General features: G+C 42.6%; 1 protein-coding gene across 1 annotated transcript in view; it reads left to right on the top strand.

The window, feature by feature from the left end:
* Positions 1-12,554, top strand: part of LOC110499121 (TANK-binding kinase 1-binding protein 1) — a 113,515-nt gene extending 100,961 nt beyond the window's left edge. The window contains exons 8-10 of the mRNA XM_021576042.2: positions 4,928-5,043; positions 9,006-9,832; positions 10,294-12,554. Coding sequence (XP_021431717.2) covers positions 4,928-5,043; positions 9,006-9,832; positions 10,294-10,422 — 1,072 coding nt within the window. The 3' untranslated portion in view covers positions 10,423-12,554. The remainder of the gene's footprint in view (positions 1-4,927; positions 5,044-9,005; positions 9,833-10,293) is intronic.
* Positions 12,555-19,192: the final 6,638 nt, after the last annotated feature.

Raw genomic sequence — 19,192 nt, 5'->3', positions numbered from 1 at the left:
AATTGTCTCAAGACTTAAAGATTATTCTTTAACCTGTCTCCTCCCCTTCATCTACACTGATTGAAGTGGATTTAACAAGTATACTCAGTGTACATGCTGTAGGTCTACAAGTTATTTAGGTCAGAAACGGGAGAGGCGTTGCGATGTGAGGTGCTATTTAATGTGTTTTTAATTCACATTCTGCTGTTTGCTTGAGTGATTTGAGATGGCAGGGAGTTCCATTCAATCATGGCTCTATATAATACTGTGCGTTGCCTTGAATTTGTTTTGGACTTGGGGTCTATGAAGAGACCCCTGGGAGAATATAGGAAATGTATCAGTGACGTTGTCCCCACGGTGAGGGTTTGCTGCTTCCCTCATCAAAAGCCCTGGATTAACACGGAGGTTGTAGCTGAACTAATGGACATGGTTACCACACACAGCGCTATCATAGACAACTCTGAGGCTACGGCCGAGGACAGGAATAAGTACAAGATGACCTCCGCAGAGTCATCAAACGAGCAGAAGGACAATATAGGAATAAGGTGGAATCATACTACACAGGCTCCGACGCCTGCTGCATGTGGCAGGGGCTACAGTCCATTACGGATTACAAAGAAAGGCCCAGCAGCGATCTTCCAGACGAACTCAATGCATTTTATGCATCCTTCGACAATAACAACACCGTACCGTGTGTGAGGGCCCGCACCGACCCGGAGGACTGGGTGATCTCCCTCTCCTAGGCCGACGTGAGAAAGGTCTTTCATCAGGTCAACACCCGCAAAGCCACTGGGCCCAACTTTATTCCAAGGAGTGTTCTCACAGTGCAGAGCAGTTGGCAGCCATATTCACTGTAATTGTCAATCTCTCCTTGTCCCAGTCTGTAATCCCCCATGTTTTAAGATGACCACCATCATTCCTGTCCCCAAGAACTCTTAGGCTTTATGCCACAATGACTACCGGCCTGTAGCACTCACTTCTGTAATCATGAAGTGCTTTGAGAGGCTGGTTATGGCACGCATTAACTCCACCATCCCAGACACCCTAGACCCATTCCAATTTGCATACCGGCACAACAGATCCATAGATGACGCAATCTCAATTGCTTTCCACACTGCCCTCACCCACCTAGATAAGAGGAATACCTATGTGAGAATGCTGTTCATTGACTACAGCTCAGCTTTCAACAACACTGTCCCCTCTAAATCCGTTACTAAGCTTAGGAATCTGGGTCTAAATACCTCCCTCTGCAACTGGAGGCTGGACTTCCTGACGGGCCGACCCCATGTGGTGAGGGTAGACAACATCCCCTCTGCCACGCTGACCCTCAAGTCCCTTCCTGTACTCCCTGTTCACCCACGACTGCGTGGCCACGCACAACTCCAACATCATCATCAAATTTGCTGATGACACTATGGTGGTAGGCCATACAACACCGGCAACAATGAGTCAGCCTACAGGGAGGAGGTCATTGACCTGGCAGTGTGGTGCCAGAACAACAACCTCTCCCTCAACGTCAGTAAGACAAAGGAGCTGATCGTGGACTACTGGAAATGGGGAAGGGGGGGGTGAGCATGCCCTCATCCACATCGACAGAGCTGCTGTGGAGCAGGTCGAGAGCTTCAAGTTCCTCGGTGGCCAAATCACTAAAGACTTAAAAAATGGTCCAAACATGCGCGCACAGTCGTGAAGCGCCTCCTCCCCCTCAGGAGGTTGAAAAAGTTTTGCATGGGCCCTCAAATCCTCTAAACATTTCTACAGCTGTTTCTACAGCTGTACAACTGAGAGTATCTTGACTCACTGCCTGGTATGGAAATAGCACCGCCATCAATTGCATGGCGCTACAGAGGGTGATGTGGACAGCCCAGTACATCACTGGGGCCGAGCTCCCTGCCATCCACGACCTCTATATCAGGCAGTGTTGAGGGAAGGCCCGGATAATCGTTAAAGACTCCATAGACTATTCTCTCTGCTTCCGTACGGCAAGCGGTACCAGTGCATCAAGTCTGGCCCCAACAGGCTCTTGAACAACTTCTATCCCCAAGCAATAAGACTGATAAATACTGTAGCTGACAAAATAGCTACACAGACTGAGTTAACCTTATATCTTTATTGATCTTTTATTTGTATTTTTGCACTGTCTCTATGCACACTCACAGGGCCCTACACACACACACTGACTCCATCATCTACTCATTCGGAAAGTATTCAGACATTTAGTTACGTTACAGTCTTATTCTAACATTTGTTAAATTGTTTGTTTTTTACATCAATCTACACACAATACCCCATATTGGCAAAGCAAAAACAGTTTTTTAGACATTTCCAGACCCTTTACTCAGTACTTTCTTTAAGCACCTTTGGCAGCGATTACAGCCTTGAGTCTTCTTGGGTATGACACCTGTATTTGGGGAGTTCTTCTCTGCAGATCCTCTCAAGCTCTGTCAGGTTGGATGGGGAGCGTCGCTTCACAGCTGTTTTCAGATCTCTCCAGAGATGTTTGATCGGGTTCAAGTCCGGGCTCTGGTTGGGCCACTCAAGGACATTCAGAGACTTGTCCTGAAGCCACTCCTATATTGTCTTGGCTGTGTGCTTAGGGTCATTGTCCTGTTGGAAGGTGAACCGTTGCCCCAGTCTGAGGTCCTGAGTGCTTTGGAGCATGTTTTCATCAAGGATCTCTCTGTACTTTGCCTCAATCCTGTCTCCCGCTGAAAAACATCTGCCTCTGAAAAACATCCCCACAGTATGATGCTGCCACCATCATGCTTCACCGTAGAGATGGTGCCAGGTTTCCTCCAGACATGACGCTTGGCATTCAGGCCAAAGAGTTCAATCTTGGTTTCATCTGAACAGAAAATATTTGTGTTTAGGTGCCTTTTTGAAAACTCCAACCAGGCTGTCATGTGTCTTTTACTAAGGAGTGGTTTCCATCTGGCCACTCTACCATAAAGGCCTGGTTGGTGAAGTGCTGCAGAGATGGTAGTGCTTCTGGAAGGTTCTCCCATCTCCGCAGAGGAACTCTGGAGCTCTGTCAGAGTGACCATCAGGTTCTTTGTCACCTCCTTGGGCCTTTTCACCTGATTGCTCAGTTTGGCCAAGAGACCAGCTCAAGGAAGAGTCTTGGTGGCGCCAAACTTCTTCCATTTAAGATTGATGGAAGCCACTGTGTTCTTGGGGACCTTAAATGATGCAGAAATGTTTTGGTACCTTTCCCCAGATCTGTGTCCCGACACAGTCCTGTCTCAGAGCTCTACGGACAATTCCTTCGACCTCATGGCTTGGTTTTTGCTCTGACATTCACTGTCAACTGTGGGACCTTATATAGACAGCTTTCCAAATCATGACAAATCTGAAATGACCACAGGTGGACTCCAATCAAGTTGTAAAAACATCTCAAGGATGATCAATGGAAGCAGGATGCACCTGAGCTCAATTTCGAGTCTCATAACAAAGGGTCTGAATACTTATGTGAATGTTGTTGTTTTTTACCTTTATTTAACTAGGCAATTCAGTTAAGAACAAATTCTTATTTACAATGACGGCCTAGGAACAGTGGGTTAACTGTCTTGTTCAGGGACAGGACAACAGTTTTTACCTTGTCAGCTCAGGGATTCAATCTAGCATCCTTTCGGTTACTGGCCCAATGCTCTAACCACCCGTTGCCCCTGTAAATAATTTGTTTCTATTATTTTTTTTATTATAAATTTTCAAAAAATTCTCAAAACCTGTTTTCGCTTTGTCCTCGTAGGGTATTGTGTTTAGACTGACAAGGAAAACCATGTATTTAATCCATTTTTGATTAAGGCTGTAACGTAACACAATGTGGAAAATTGACGGGGTCTGAATACTTCCCGAATGCACTGTAATATCCGCATACATTTACACTGACACACACCCACTCACATACAAGCTGCTGCTACTCTGTTTATCTTATATCCTGTTGGCTAGTCACCTTTGACCCTACATACAGTATCTACCTACATCACGCCAGTATCCCTGCACATTTTAAATATGGAATTGGAACAGACCCTGTATATAGTATGCTTATTTACTTACTTATTGTGTTCTTCCTATTTCTTCTTATTTCTTGTGTGTGTTTTTCTAGTACTACATTGTTATTGATTATTGCATTGTTGGGTTTTGAGTTTGCAAGAAAGGCATTTCACTGTACTTGTGCATGTGGCATTAAAACTTGTGTCTTGTGGGGTATTAATCAATCAATCACATTTATGTATACAGCCCTTTTTATATCAGCAGATGTCACAAAGTGATACAGAAACCCAGCCTAAAACTCTAAAGAGAAGGAAATGTAGATGTCCTGTAGAAGCACAGTGGCTATATAAAACTCTCTTGAAAGGCTCGAACCTATGAAGAAACCTAGAGAGGACCAGGCTCTCTGAGGGTGGCCAGTCCTCTTCTGGCTGTGCCCAGTAAAAATTACAAGAGTCCATTCCCATTAAGGCCAGCTCATTCTTCAAGATGTTCAAACATTCATAGATGACCTGCAGGGTCAAATAATAATCAGGGTGGTTATAGAGGGTCGAAACAGCAGGTCCGGGACAAGGTAGCACTTCCGGTGAACAGGTCAGGGTTCCATAGCACAGGCTAGAACAGCAGAAACTGGAACAGCGGCACGACGAGGTGGACTGGGAATTGGGACAGCTAGGAGTCGTCAGGCCAGGTAGTCCTGAGGCATGGTCGTAGGGCTCAGGTCCTTCTGAAGGGGAGAGAGAGATGGGAAAATTAGAGGGAGCATACTTAAGATCAGATTACACCAGGACAGACTGACCCTAGCCCCCCAGCACATAGACTATTGAAGCATAGATACTGGAGACTAAGACAGGGGTCTGTCAGAGCTGTATGTTAGTTGATTAAATAGACCATTTTTAATTTAACACATTCGTATTTCAACCAATTGATTGATTGACTCTGCTCTTTCCCCCTGCAGGGTGAATTTGGCGTTAGCCTACACAGAGCTAACTGAGGAGTTGGGACGTCTCCAAGCACTGAGCTCCAAACAAAAAGAGATCTTGAGGATGGTCTCTCAGGAGCAGCATAGCCCAGGTTAGTAACGTCCCTGGAAAATGATATATGGCCCACATTTAACAGGCTAGCCCAGGTTAGCAGCATCCTTATAGAAGTTTACATCTTAATAACATCAAAAAAATATTTAAAACATCAACAATCACTATACAACCTTGTCATGACATCGTAACATTGTTGCAACCAGTTTTGTCCACTGGAAACATTCAAGCAACACCTTTCTCTTCCTGTGTCATCATACGTTTCTCTCACCTATCCCCCCCCCCCCCCCCCCCCCCCCCCCCGTTGCCTCAGAACAGCCTGAATTCGTCGGGGCATGGACTCGAAAGCATTCCACAGGGATGCTGGCCCATGTTGACCACAATGCTTCCCAGTTGTGTCAAGTTGGCTGGATGTCCTCTGGGTGGTGAACCATTCTTGATAAACACGGGAAACTGTTGAGTGTGAAAAACCCAACAACGTTGCAGTTCTTGACATGCTCAAATCAGTGCACCTTGCACCTACTACCATACCCCAGTTCAAAGGCACTTAAATATTTTGTATTGCCCATTCACCCCCTGAATGGCACACATACACAATGTCTCAATTGTCTCAAGGCTTAGAAATCATTATTCTTTAACCTGTCTCCTCCCCTTCATCTACACTGATTGAAGTGGATTTAACAACTGACATCAATAAGGGATCATAGTGTTCACCTGGATTCACCTGGTCAGTCTATGTCATGGTAAGAGCAGGTGTTCTTAATGTTTTCTACAGTATATTGTTATGCATTTTCTACTGAAATACAGGGTGGGAAATGAGTAAGCTTTACACGCACATCTTGAAATCAGCATTGTCATGCTCACCTTACAATACAATACTTGCTTTATTGGTCCATTTGCACAGATATTCTTAATTTTGTGCTGTCACGGTACTCAACCTGACACACAGCACACACATCACAGGCTGGGAGCAGGACATTGGCTGCTGCAGAGCAACACCCCTGGAGAAATGAGGGGTAAAGAAAAACAGAGGTAGATAGTATATGGGACATACACTACCATTCAAAAGTTTGGGGTCACTTAGAAATGTCCTTGTTTTTGAAAGAAAAGCACATTTTAAAAAAACAACAAATTGATCAGAAATACAGTGTAGACTTTGTTAATATTGTAAATGACTATTGTAGCTGGAAACGGCTGATTTTTAATAGAATATCTAAATAGGCGTACAGAGGCCCATTATCCGCAACCGTCACTCCTGTGTTAGCTAGCTATCATTTTATAAGGCTGATTGATCATTAGAAAACCATTTTGCATTTATTTTAGCACAGCTGAAAACTGTTGTTCTGATTAAAGAAGCAATTTACACTGTATTTCTGATCAATTTGATGTTATTTTAATGGACAATTTTTTTTTTGCTTTTCTTTCAAAAAGTTACAGTATACTATGGCTTTCAGCTCACTCCCTGCAGTTTTCCCCCCAGTCAGCTGAGGGATTTGAACCAGCAACCCTCCGGTTACTGGCCTGCCTCTCTAACTACAAACTCAGCTCATACTCAGCCCTGTTTCAAGATAATAAAAAAAATAGAAGAATGAACTAGACTATATTGGGATATAAAGTAGGCCTGCAGCTATTTTTCTTTTACTCTCCTGGGGTTGCAGAGTTACAAATACAGTAACTCTGCAAAACAGAGAAATCCTCTTCCTTAAGTCTGTTTTCTCTGTATTTCAAGTCTCTGTGGATAGTTTGAGAGCACAGCAACCCCCTCCTTTTTTAAATACTTTTTTTCACTCAACCACAGAACCATACGTTTCCCCTTTGAGATGCTTCTGATTCACCAATGCAAGTCTTGTTTTTAGCTAGATGGCTGATAGTTATCTTATGATTACAGGAAGCACAACATAATGTACTGTAAAAATTGTCTACATCATCTTAGATCTGTGTCTTAGGTAAGCGGAAAATAAATCTATTCAAGGGTGTTTCTTTTTTGCATATCTTGTCGAGTGTGCCGCTTGTTTGCGAATTGAGTTATGTCTTTTGATCAGACAAACATTTGTACTGCAAATCCAGAGCAACACAGCATGTCTGACACACAGTAGAGATAAGTACAGGAATGTTATTCAAGAAAATAGATATGAAAGATTATACACTTTTTCTTCATCATTATCAAAAATACAGTGCCTTGCGAAAGTATTCGGCCCCCTTGAACTTTGCGACCTTTTGCCACATTTCAGGCTTCAAACATAAAGATATAAAACTGTATTTTTTTGTGAAGAATCAACAACAAGTGGGACACAATCATGAAGTGGAACGACATTTATTGGATATTTCAAACTTTTTTAACAAATCAAAAACTGAAAAATTGGGCGTGCAAAATTATTCAGCCCCCTTAAGTTAATACTTTGTAGCGCCACCTTTTGCTGCGATTACAGCTGTAAGTCACTTGGGGTATGTCTCTATCAGTTTTGCACATCGAGAGACTGAAATGTTTTCCCATTCCTCCTTGCAAAACAGCTCGAGCTCAGTGAGGTTGGATGGAGAGCATTTGTGAACAGCAGTTTTCAGTTCTTTCCACAGATTCTCGATTGGATTCAGGTCTTGACTTTGACTTGGCCATTCTAACACCTGGATATGTTTATTTTTGAACCATTCCATTGTAGATTTTGCTTTATGTTTTGGATCATTGTCTTGTTGGAAGACAAATCTCCGTCCCAGTCTCAGGTCTTTTGCAGACTCCATCAGGTTTTCTTCCAGAATGGTCCTGTATTTGGCTCCATCCATCTTCCCATCAATTTTAACCATCTTCCCTGTCCCTGCTGAAGAAAAGCAGGCCCAAACCATGATGCTGCCACCACCATGTTTGACAGTGGGGATGGTGTGTTCAGCTGTGTTGCTTTTACGCCAAACATAACGTTTTACATTGCTGCCAAAAAGTTCCATTTTGGTTTCATCTGACCAGAGCACCTTCTTCCACATGTTTGGTGTGTCTCCCAGGTGGCTTGTGGCAAACTTTAAACAACACTTTTTATGGATATCTTTAAGAAATGGCTTTCTTCTTGCCACTCTTCCATAAAGGCCAGATTTGTGCAATATACGACTGATTGTTGTCCTATGGACAGAGTCTCCCACCTCAGCTGTAGATCTCTGCAGTTCATCCAGAGTGATCATGGGCCTCTTGGCTGCATCTCTGATCAGTCTTCTCCTTGTATGAGCTGAAAGTTTAGAGGGACGGCCAGGTCTTGGTAGATTTGCAGTGGTCTGATACTCCTTCCATTTCAATATTATCGCTTGCACAGTGCTCCTTGGGATGTTTAAAGCTTGGGAAATCTTTTTGTATCCAAATCCGGCTTTAAACTTCTTCACAACAGTATCTCGGACCTGCCTGGTGTGTTCCTTGTTCTTCATGATGCTATCTGCGTTTTTAACGGACCTCTGAGACTATCACAGTGCAGGTGCATTTATACGGAGACTTGATTACACACAGGTGGATTGTATTTATCATCATTAGTCATTTAGGTCAACATTGGATCATTCAGAGATCCTCACTGAACTTCTGGAGAGAGTTTGCTGAACTAAAAGTAAAGGGGCTGAATAATTTTGCACGCCCAATTTTTCAGTTTTTGATTTGTTAAAAAAGTTTGAAATATCCAATAAATGTCGTTCCACTTCATGATTGTGTCCCACTTGTTGTTGATTCTTCACAAAAAAATACAGTTTTATATCTTTATGTTTGAAGCCTGAAATGTGGCAAAAGGTCGCAAAGTTCAAGGGGGCCGAATACTTTCGCAAGGCACTGTATATTACACTATCTGATATTGCTAGAGATTTTACCAGACCAAAAAACTCCTCCTGACCCTAGTTACTTCTCATATGTAATTATGAATAACAACAGGCTCTAGTCCTATTTTGGTGAGAATCTATCATTTTGATCTTCCAGAGACAGCCACAGGCAGTCTTGTCTCGTGTGCTGCTCTCTGACTCCCCGTGTCTCTCCTGTCTCCTCAGTCCAACGCCACTCCCACCCCCCTTCTCCCATCCCTCACCAACGCCACTCCCCCGTGCCCCAGCGACACTCCCCCATCCCCCAACGCCACTCCCCCGTCCCTCCTCAGCACCACTCCCCCATTGCCCAGTGCCGCTCCCCGGTGCTCCAGCCGCAGCATCTCTCCCCGGACATGCACCGCCGTTCGCCCCTGCTGGACGTCAACGATGGGCCTGCCTCCTACTCCTGCCGGCCAGCCAGCCACCACCTGAGGGCCAGCTTCCAGGGCCGACGGAGCTACTCCGAGGTGGCCGACCCCTCGGCCTACCAGCGGCCACCGCGCTTCAGCCTGGACCCCGTGTCCACACTGCCCAAGCCCCGGCCCTACAGGGACTCCGGCTACTCAAAGCAGCATCAGCAGCATGAGCATGGAGGCTCCCAGCATGGAGGGTCACCCCACAGAGGAGGCCAGCTCCGAGCCTCCCAGTCTGGGCTAGAGAGGGCAGGGAGTGAGGTGGGCCTCCACGAAAGTTCCTGCCACTCTCGAGAGCTGCCCTTCCCCCTGTCCGAGGTCTCTCCCAGGTCTCACCTGCACTTTGAGCCTCTGCCCCCCCCCACGCCCGCCCCCCAGCTTCCGCAGTCCTCTGAAGACGAGGAAGAGTGGACCTGTCCGCACCCCATCAGCCCCCCACAGACGCTGGGCGTGCCCAACAATGTGTCAGCTCATGGGGTCATGAAGGGGCCAGCGTCCTGCTCGGCCTTCCCCATCCCATCCAGACCCAACACTCTGACCTGTCACCCGCCAGGCTACCTGCACACAGAGCACGCCCAGTCCTGGCCCTCCATCAATGTGAGTCACACGCACACTCTATCCCAAATATACTGTATAATAATATCTTTATTATATCAAAACATTCTCTAAAATTGTAAAATGGGTCAGTTATTCCGATCAGTCAAAATCTCTCTCTTTGAAAATAAACTGCCCTTGACTTGCCAATGTCTTCCTGCACTGTGCTATTTCATGGGAAATGCTCTGTGTAACATGTCATATGTGCTGATGCACCTCTACATATAAGCTTATTTTCTTCATGACCTAAATGGTCAAACTATTATCATTGATTGTTGCCATAGACCCACACTGCTTGTTGACCTGAATGTTGTGTGTGTGTGTGTGTGTGTGTGTGTGTGTGTGTGTGTGTGTGTATGTGTGTGTGTTGTTCACTGACCCTCCCTATGTGGTTGTTCTGGATCTGTCTCAGCTCCTCCTGCAGTCTCTCACACTCTCACACTGTGTGCGTGTTTTCATTTCAGCTGTGGATGGAGACAGAAGAGAGTGACATGAGAAGCTGCCCTCTGTGCCAGCTGATCTTTCCCATGGGTTACCCTGACGACGCCCTAATCAAGCACATTGACTCGCACCTGGAGAACAGCAAGATCTGATCGCCACGGCAACACGGCACCCTCTTTTTAGTTGCAACAATTCTTTACTTACATTGTGGAGTATTTTAGGTTGGTTTTGTTTTATAGCTGGGTGCCTTTTGTTTGACAAGACAAGAGGGCTTATTGTGTGTTTAGTAGTCCATGTATGGGAAAAGGTTTAGGGAATGACAAGGATGGCTTCGAGGTTCATGACAGACAATGTCCTGAGGGTTCCAGGCCACTTGCAGTCCATTTGTTTTTATATCTTACACCTTACCACTACTACTTGCTGTAAAGTGGCCTGCTTTAGTTTGACTCTCTACCCATGTACAGTATAAGGCTTGTGAAATACAGACCAACTACAATTAATTCCTGTAATTATCTGGGGGGCCAGATGGATAAATCCAGTTTGTTTGTTCTTCAGGGCTTGACAATGTGCGGTCAGAGGTCAGAGTTATGAAGAGAGGATGGAAGTGTTGTGACTGTGACTGATTGTATGTAGGGACGAATTTGTCCTGCAGGGTGGGGCATGTAGTTGCTATGACAACCTTGCTGTGGTAAAACGCATAGGCAGATTATCTGTATTATCTTGCGGCCTGATCAGAAATCCATATAATCCATATAAATCTGAGCACATTAAGTTAACCTACACTATATAAGCCTATAGTCCCCCCTATATTATTTATTTAACCCCCTAGAGTTGATGTCTGCGCTCCACGGACATTTTGCTCTACTACCCCCACAAGCGTCTTGGGACTGGTCTGAGGTTGGTTCAGCCGATCTGCCGACTTCTGTCTGTAGCGTCCGAACAGTTTAGGATACACGCTAATATGACCCCTCTGTGGAAAGGTGAGACTCTCACGAACATGTCGGTTGAAGTTCTCCCTGTACCAGTTGGGGAAAAAAATGGAAGTACTGTATAGTGCCAAAAATAAGGGGTTAAATACATGTTTAAAAAATATAAATAAATGTTTCCTGATCTTTCTTATATCTTTCAGATATAGGACAGACACTTTAGAACAAACTTCCTTTATCTGTTGTTCCATGTAGTGAATATGTTATTCAATGCGTTGGTATGGGCTAATAGCAGTAAGGACAAACATTTTTTAGCACAAAATTATTTTGTAATATTTTTGGGGATACATCAAGGGGTTTGAATGTTCAAAATCAAATAGCAAAAATATCCTTGGTATGACCTTCTTAAAAACAATTACATATAGCTTAGTAGAACCCAACCCCACCTCCCCGGCTTAGACAGGGCTTAGACTGTAAAGGGTTAAAGGGAAATTTCCACCACTTTTTAACCTAATTGTCATTATCTCCAGCACAATACCAGTGTCGACATATGTGAAAATGGTGCATTTCTATGCTTTGTAGAAATAAATATAGCATTTAAAAGTTCTCCCAGATGACATCATCAAAAGTTCCAACATTTAAAAAACTGTGATTCTCAAACTCAATGAGATGCACAGTGAAGTAAGGAGCAAGAAAATGCCCTCCTTTTTTTTATGCTACCCTGTGATGTCACAGAGAAGCATTTTTTGGACCTTTGCTCTTATCTTTTTAACCACATTTCATAGAAACGCGCTGTTTTCACATATGCAGACACTGGTTTGGTGCTGGAAATATTGAAAATGTATCATTTGATATATAATGTATCATTTGATATATCTGTAAGTAATGAGGCAAAAAAAATCTGTAAAAAAACATTTGTGCTGAACATGTCTTATGTTGGTGAAATTTCCCCCTCCTAAGCTTGCACAATACTGTATATAGCTAGTGGGACAGGAGTTTGTATATGGAAGAGGGAATGGAATATATTTGTATATGATAACAATGATTCAACTGGGAGTCTCTTTGGTCTTCCTGAAGATCTGACCTGCAAACACATCTGATAAAGTATTTATAAGATTTCTCAATCTTACAGTCTGAAGCTGGCACACTTTGCATTTTATATCTAATATATATACATGTCAAATATAACCCCAAAAAATCAGTGAGTGTTGTATGGAATAACACACATGGAATCATGTAGTATCCAAAAAAAAAAAAAGTTTTAAACAAATCCAAATATATTTTAGATTTTAGATTCTTCAAAGTAGCCACCCTTTGACTTGATGACAGCTTTGCACAGTCTTGGCATGGCTACTTTGAAGAATCTCAAATATAAAGTATATTTAGATTGGTATAACACTTTTTTGGTTACGACATGATTCCATATGTGTTATTTCATAGTTGTGATGTCTTCACTATTATTCTACAATGTAGAAAATAGTAAAAATAAAGAAAAACTCTTGAATGAGTAGGTGTGTCCAAACATTTGACTGGTTCTGTATGTATGTGTATGGCTCTGCTTACTATATGTCCTAAAACCTAGTACAAAGGGGTGGGAAAATTCAATTCCAATCAAATCAGCTCTGAAAAAGATCTGATGTTAAAAGATCTGATGTCATTGGTCGAAAGACCAATTAGTGGACAAAATATCAGAATTGGGCTGCCTGTGTAAACGCAGCCTTTGAGAATTTACTGATGTATATTCCTATGATTCTATGAAAAACAAAATAACGACGCATTTTTAAATCTCAAAATTATTTCACTTTGGGAACTCCGTTCCCACACATTCCCGCCCACTTCCACACCTGGTAGTACAGTACATATTCAAATTTGAAACTAACAACGATATCACAATATGTGATTGGGCAGTTAGATGAATAGTATTAATTACTTCCATGCCCACACAGACAACATTGGCTATCATTGACTGTGTACAGAATTCCGTGTTAGATTGTATACCTTTTGATTACTTTTGACTGAAGGAATAGTCACTACTTTTATAACCGATACAGTGCCTTCAGAACCCTGACTTATTCCACATTTTGATGTGCTACAGCCTGAATTCAAAATGTATTTTGAAAATCTATGACGAGGTGAAAACATGTTTTTAGAAATGTTTACAATTTTATTGAAAATGAAGAACAGAAATATCTCATTTACAAGTATTCACACCCTTTTGTTATGACACTCCAAATTGAGCTCAGCTGCATCCAATTTCCAATCGTCGCTACAACTTGATTGGAGTCCACCTGTGGCCAATTCATTGTTTTGGACATGATTTAGCATGAAACACAACTATGTATATAAGGTCTGACAGTTGACAGTGCAGGTCCATTTTTTTGTTGCTAGGGATGGCTCGAGTTTGAAGTGGAGGGAGTACAGGGCTTAGCATGACTCTCGAGAAGGCTAAAAATAGATTTTGGCTTGGAAAAGTTGAATATTTTCAGAAGGAGTCGGGTACTTAGTTAAGGGAGGAATATTGCAGGGAAAGAGAGAGGAGGTTGAAAGACTGAGGGAGGCAGAGGATAGGTTTGAATCTGTTGAAGCTAGCAATAACAAGGGAGAGGGTATGTCGAGAAAGATTGGTGTCAAGATCAAACGGAGTAAGCCAGACATCAGTTCGAGGTGTAATGGAAGGGGTAGAAGGTGTTGTGTGGAGCTCGGAGCTTGAGCTTTGCATTGATGGACATGGTTATGGCAAAGATACATTTGGTCCAGTGCGAGGGAGATTTTTGAAGAGTGTGGAACCAGGGCTTTTTTGTTGATCAACTTGAGGAAAGACCTGTATCTTGCTTTGTGCTTAGGTACAGGGCAGTGTTGAAGGGAGTGATTCCTGGGGTAGCGTTAAGTATGGAGCTGGAGTTGAAGATTCCTGGTGTTTGTGACGCTTGCCATTTTGTGTGACGCAGATCAAGAAGGACCTTGGGAGTTGACATGGGATGGCAGGTGACCAAGAACCAAATGACCTCTGACAGAACTACAGAGTTCCTTGGCTGAGATGGGAGAACCTGCCAGAAGGAACAGTCTCTACAGCACTTTACCAATCTGGGCTATATGGGAGAGTGGACAGACGGAAGCCACTCCTGAGAAAAAGGCACATGACCACACGCTTGGAGTTTGCAAAAAAGGCACATGAAAGACTCTGAGAGCATAAGGCAAAATATTCTGTGGTCTGGTGAGACAGAAATGTAACTATTTGGCCTGAATGCATGAAGCTCATCACCCGTCTAACACCATCCCTACCATGAAGCATGGTGGTGGCAGCATCATGCTATGGAGATGCTTTTCAGTGGCAGAGACTGGTAAGGATAGCGGTGAATACAGGCAAATCCTTGATGAGCATCTGCTTCAGAGTTCTAACGACCTTAGACTTGGGGCGAAGATGTATGTTCCAATAGGACAATGACCCCAAGCATAATACAGCCAAAGCAACGCTGTAATGGCTTCAGGACAAGAATGTTTGTCCTTGAGTGGCCCCAGCCAAAGCCCAGTCTTGAATACCATTGAAAATCTGTGGAAAGACTTAGCCATCGCTCCCCATCTAACTTAACAGAACTTGAGAAAATCTGCAAGGAAGAATGGGAGAAAATCCCCAAATCCAGATGTGTCAAGCTGACACAGACACACCCAAGAAGACTCGAAGCTGTAATCACCGCCAAAGGTGTTTCTACAAAGTATTGACTCAGGGGTGTGAATAATTGTGTAAATGAGATTTCTGTATTTCATTCTTAATAGATTTGAGAGAAGAAATTATTAACATGTTTTCACTTTGTCGTTATGGGGTATTGTGTGTAGATGGGTGAGAGAGAAAAAATATTCAATCCGTTTTGAATTCAGGATGCAACACAACAAAATGTATGAATACTTTCTGAAGGCTCTGTACAGTATGTCTACAGCATATACATGATTATCTCTCTTGATGATGACTAAGTACCAACTAATCATATCATGCTCACAGATATGAATGGAGAGAAGATACATACAGTAGACATGAATAGATAGATTATACTTTTCTAACGAACACATTCATGACCAAAATATGTTGACCAGCAGCTGTAGTACATAGCAAACATGCTATGTACTACAGCTGCTGGTCAGCTCACAATGTTAAGCAGTGAAATGTATATACAGTATGTTGTCATTTCAATGGCCACCTATACACAGACACTTCGTTGGAATAGGAGTCCGACACTCAAGCCACTATTCACAAAGAGTTAACTCGGGAGATACAGTATGTAAAGATTTCCTCTTTCGCTTTTCTTTTTCCTCAAATCCTCCATCAAGAATCAAATCAGCTCGAGCACTGGCGTTGACAGTCTAAAAACAATCTTCAATTCCCTCAGCCTGTGATTTCTAGCTTTGAGACTGATCTGATGATAACAGAAAACCCTCGTCTGGAAAGACTCCGGGGACAAAGCTTTGTGAATATGGCTCCCCTTTGGGGCCTCTCTGTGGCTCTGGGGACCACATGACGACTGACTGATAAGAACTCATCAGATCTGTCTAACAAGCTAAAGGGCCGCTAACGAGGAAGAATAATCATTATTTTGTGAGTACACTGCTGGCTTTCAAGAAATTTCAACAATGTGTGAAAAATTATAAGAACAAGAGATGCATAAGGACTTCTTTTTTTCTGTAAGTATGTAAATATTCTGATGAATAAACTGTAACTTGCACTGAAATTACTCTTGGAATTGGTTGGTTTCACAGCAGCCTGGTAAAGCTTAGCAATGACTGGTCTGGATAACTGTTTATCACTGAATATTCACCACAGTGGAGATAAAATATTAGAGATACAGAATAAATATGTAGAGATACACAATGAATGCTATTTAGTAGTCAAGATAGCATTTATTGTGCATTCAAAAAATTATATCTCCACTGTGATGAATATTCAGAGATTAACAGTTATCCAGGCCAGTCAGTGCTAAGCTTTACCAGGCTGCTGTAGTGTCTATTTCCCATATTTCTATCTATCCCTCCCAGAGCCACTCCAAACTGCAGAGCGGAATCTGAGCACAAGAGGGAAGCAGACAGTCGGAATCACATTGGGATTTACAATCCACTCTCTTTACTGTCTATTTCGTAAACTACAGATAGGCATGAACCCAATTGCGCTCTCTCTCTCGCACACACACACTTGTTTTTCTATACTCCCTAAACCCTAACCCCTTAACCTAATTCTAACCCTAATTGGACCCTAAACCTAACCCCTAAGCCTAAAATAGCCTTTGTCCTTGTGGGGACGTGGGAAATGTCCCCACTAGGGAGAATTTTCCTTGTTTTACTATCCTTGTGGAGATTTTGGTGGGATTTTAGGTCCCCACGAGGATAGAAGAACAAGATTACATGCACACACACACAAGGTGTGGTGAATTGTGTGGGCTGTATTGCACTGTGCATGCAGCTGTCACGAGCAGTGGGTCATCAGCAGCTGTAATCAGACACATTCATTCGAGCCCAGTGCTGACTACATACTGTGAGAGAGAGAGCTGAGCTGACTGTGAAGACATGTTATTCACCCCACCCAAAACATACTGTTTCAGAAGTAATCAACTTTGAGGAGAGCTCTGCTGTTGTATCCCACTAAACAATTCGGATGATTCCTCTATGGTTATAGTAAGGCTGTGTGATAACTAGTATGCATTGATAGTGCAATGCATTTATAGTGGGTTTAGGGACCAGTGTCTTTTTCTATGCTAATTTGCCTGCCAATTTACAACTCTTAATCTGATGTGATTGTTTGTTCTTGGTGAATCTACGCAAAAAGCTTTGCTGGACCACATAGGCCTACACTCCACCACAGCATATACCACTTTATATACAGACACCACAAATATCTCAGCTCTTTTTTTTATGACTACCCAACATCTGTAGAGCAGCTCTCAAATGATCTCGACTAACCTGCACCCACGCACATTGACTCGGTACCAGTACCCCCTGTGTATAGCCTCGTTATTGTTATGTACATTCCTTGTGTTACTTTTTGATTGATTTGATTTTCTTTACTTTAGTTTATTTAGTAAATATTTTATCAGCGGTATTTCTTGAACTGCGTTGTTGGTTAAGGGCTTGTAAGTAAGCATTTCCCGGTAAGATCTAAAACTGTTGTATTCGGCGCATGTGACAAATAACATTTATTTTGTATTTTATTTTTATTTGAATTGACTACCTAACCTTTCGAGCAGTGAATTTCAAGTACAGATTCAACCACAAAGACCAGGGAGGTTTTCTAATGCCTCGCAAAGAAGGGCACCTATTGGTGGATGGGTACAAATATAAAGAAAAGCAGACAGTGAATATCCCTTTGAGCATTAATTACACTTTGGATGGTGTATCAATATACCCAGTCACTACAAAGATACAGGCGTCCTTCCTAACTCAGTTGCCGAAGAGGAAGGAAACCGCTCAGGGATTTCAACATGAGATCAATGGTGACTTTAAAACAGTTACAGAGTTGAATGGCTGTGATCGCAGAAAACTGAGGATGGATTAACAACATTATAGTTGCTCCGCAATACTATCCTAAATGACTGAGTGAAAAGAAGGAAGCCTGTACAGAATAAAAATATTCCAAAACATGCATCCTGTTTACAAGGCACTAAAATAAAACTGTTAAAAATGTGGCAAAGAAATAAAGTTTATGTCCTGAATACAAAGTGTTATGTTTGGGGCAAATCCAACTGAACACATCACTGAGTACCACTCTTCAATATTTGAAAGTTTGGTGGTGGCTGCATAATGTTATATGTATGCTTGTCATTGGCAAGGACAAGGGAGTTTTTTAGGGTAAAAAGAAACTAGAACTAAGCACAGGCAAAATCTGGTTCAGTCTGCTTTCCAACAGACACTGGGAGACAAATTCACCTTTTAGCAGGACGACAACCTAAAACACAAGGTCAATTATATACTGGAGTTGCTTACCATGATGAAATTGAATGTTCCTGAGTGGCCTAGTTAAAATTTTGACTTAAATCGGCTTGAAAATCTATGGCAAGACTTGAAAATAGCTGTCTAGCAATAATCAACAACCAACTTGTCAGAGCTTGAAGAATAATGTGCAAATATTGTACAATCCAAGTGTGCAAAGCTCTTAGAGACTTACCCAGAAAGACTCACAGCTGTACTCACTGCCAACAGTGAATCTAACATGCATTGACTCATGTGTATACTTGTAAATGAGACATCTCTGATTTCATTTTAAATTCATTTGCAAAAAAATGTACATGTTTTTACTTTGTCATTACGGGGTGCTGTGTGTAGATGGGTGAGAGAGGAAAACATCTATTTCACCCATTTTGAATTCAGGCTGTAACACAACACAATGTGGAATAAGTCAAAGGCTGTGAATACTTCTGAAGGCCCTGTATGTTTATCCTCTGCTGCAGTAAGTATTTCTGCCTAACTCCCCCTCTCTACCCCTGCACCATAGCCCTGTTTCCTAGCTTCAGCTCTCTGTCGCTAACCTCGAGCTATACCTCAGGAACTCACATGCTCAAAGCATCCACCCATCCGGTCCTTACTAACCACAAACCCCTAGCAGAGCTGAGCACAGGATGTGCGCACATACCCATGTATAGTCTGGACTGAAGAGCTACAGTACCAAGAAAAATCCCACACGTATTGACCTATTCAAATAGTGATACAGGCCATACCTTCCTCTCTCATGAAAGAAAAACTCCTACACTCCGCACACGCACGCACACACACACGCATACAGTACCAGTCAAAAGTTTGGACACACCGACTCATTCAAGGGATTTTCTTTATTTTTACTATTTTCTACATTGTAGAATAATAGTGAATACATCAAATTGATGAAATAACACATGGAATCATGTCGTAACCAAGAAAGTGTTAAACAAATCAAAATATATTTGAGATTTGAGATTCTTCAAAGTAGCCACCCTTTGCCTTGATGACAGCTTTGCACACTCTTGGCATTCTCTTAACTAGC

This window comes from Oncorhynchus mykiss, chromosome 20, assembly GCF_013265735.2.
Source record: "Oncorhynchus mykiss isolate Arlee chromosome 20, USDA_OmykA_1.1, whole genome shotgun sequence".
Classification (NCBI taxonomy): Eukaryota; Metazoa; Chordata; class Actinopteri; order Salmoniformes; family Salmonidae; genus Oncorhynchus; species Oncorhynchus mykiss.
Note: the sequence above shows the minus strand (reverse complement) of the source record. Positions and strands in the feature narration are given on the sequence as shown.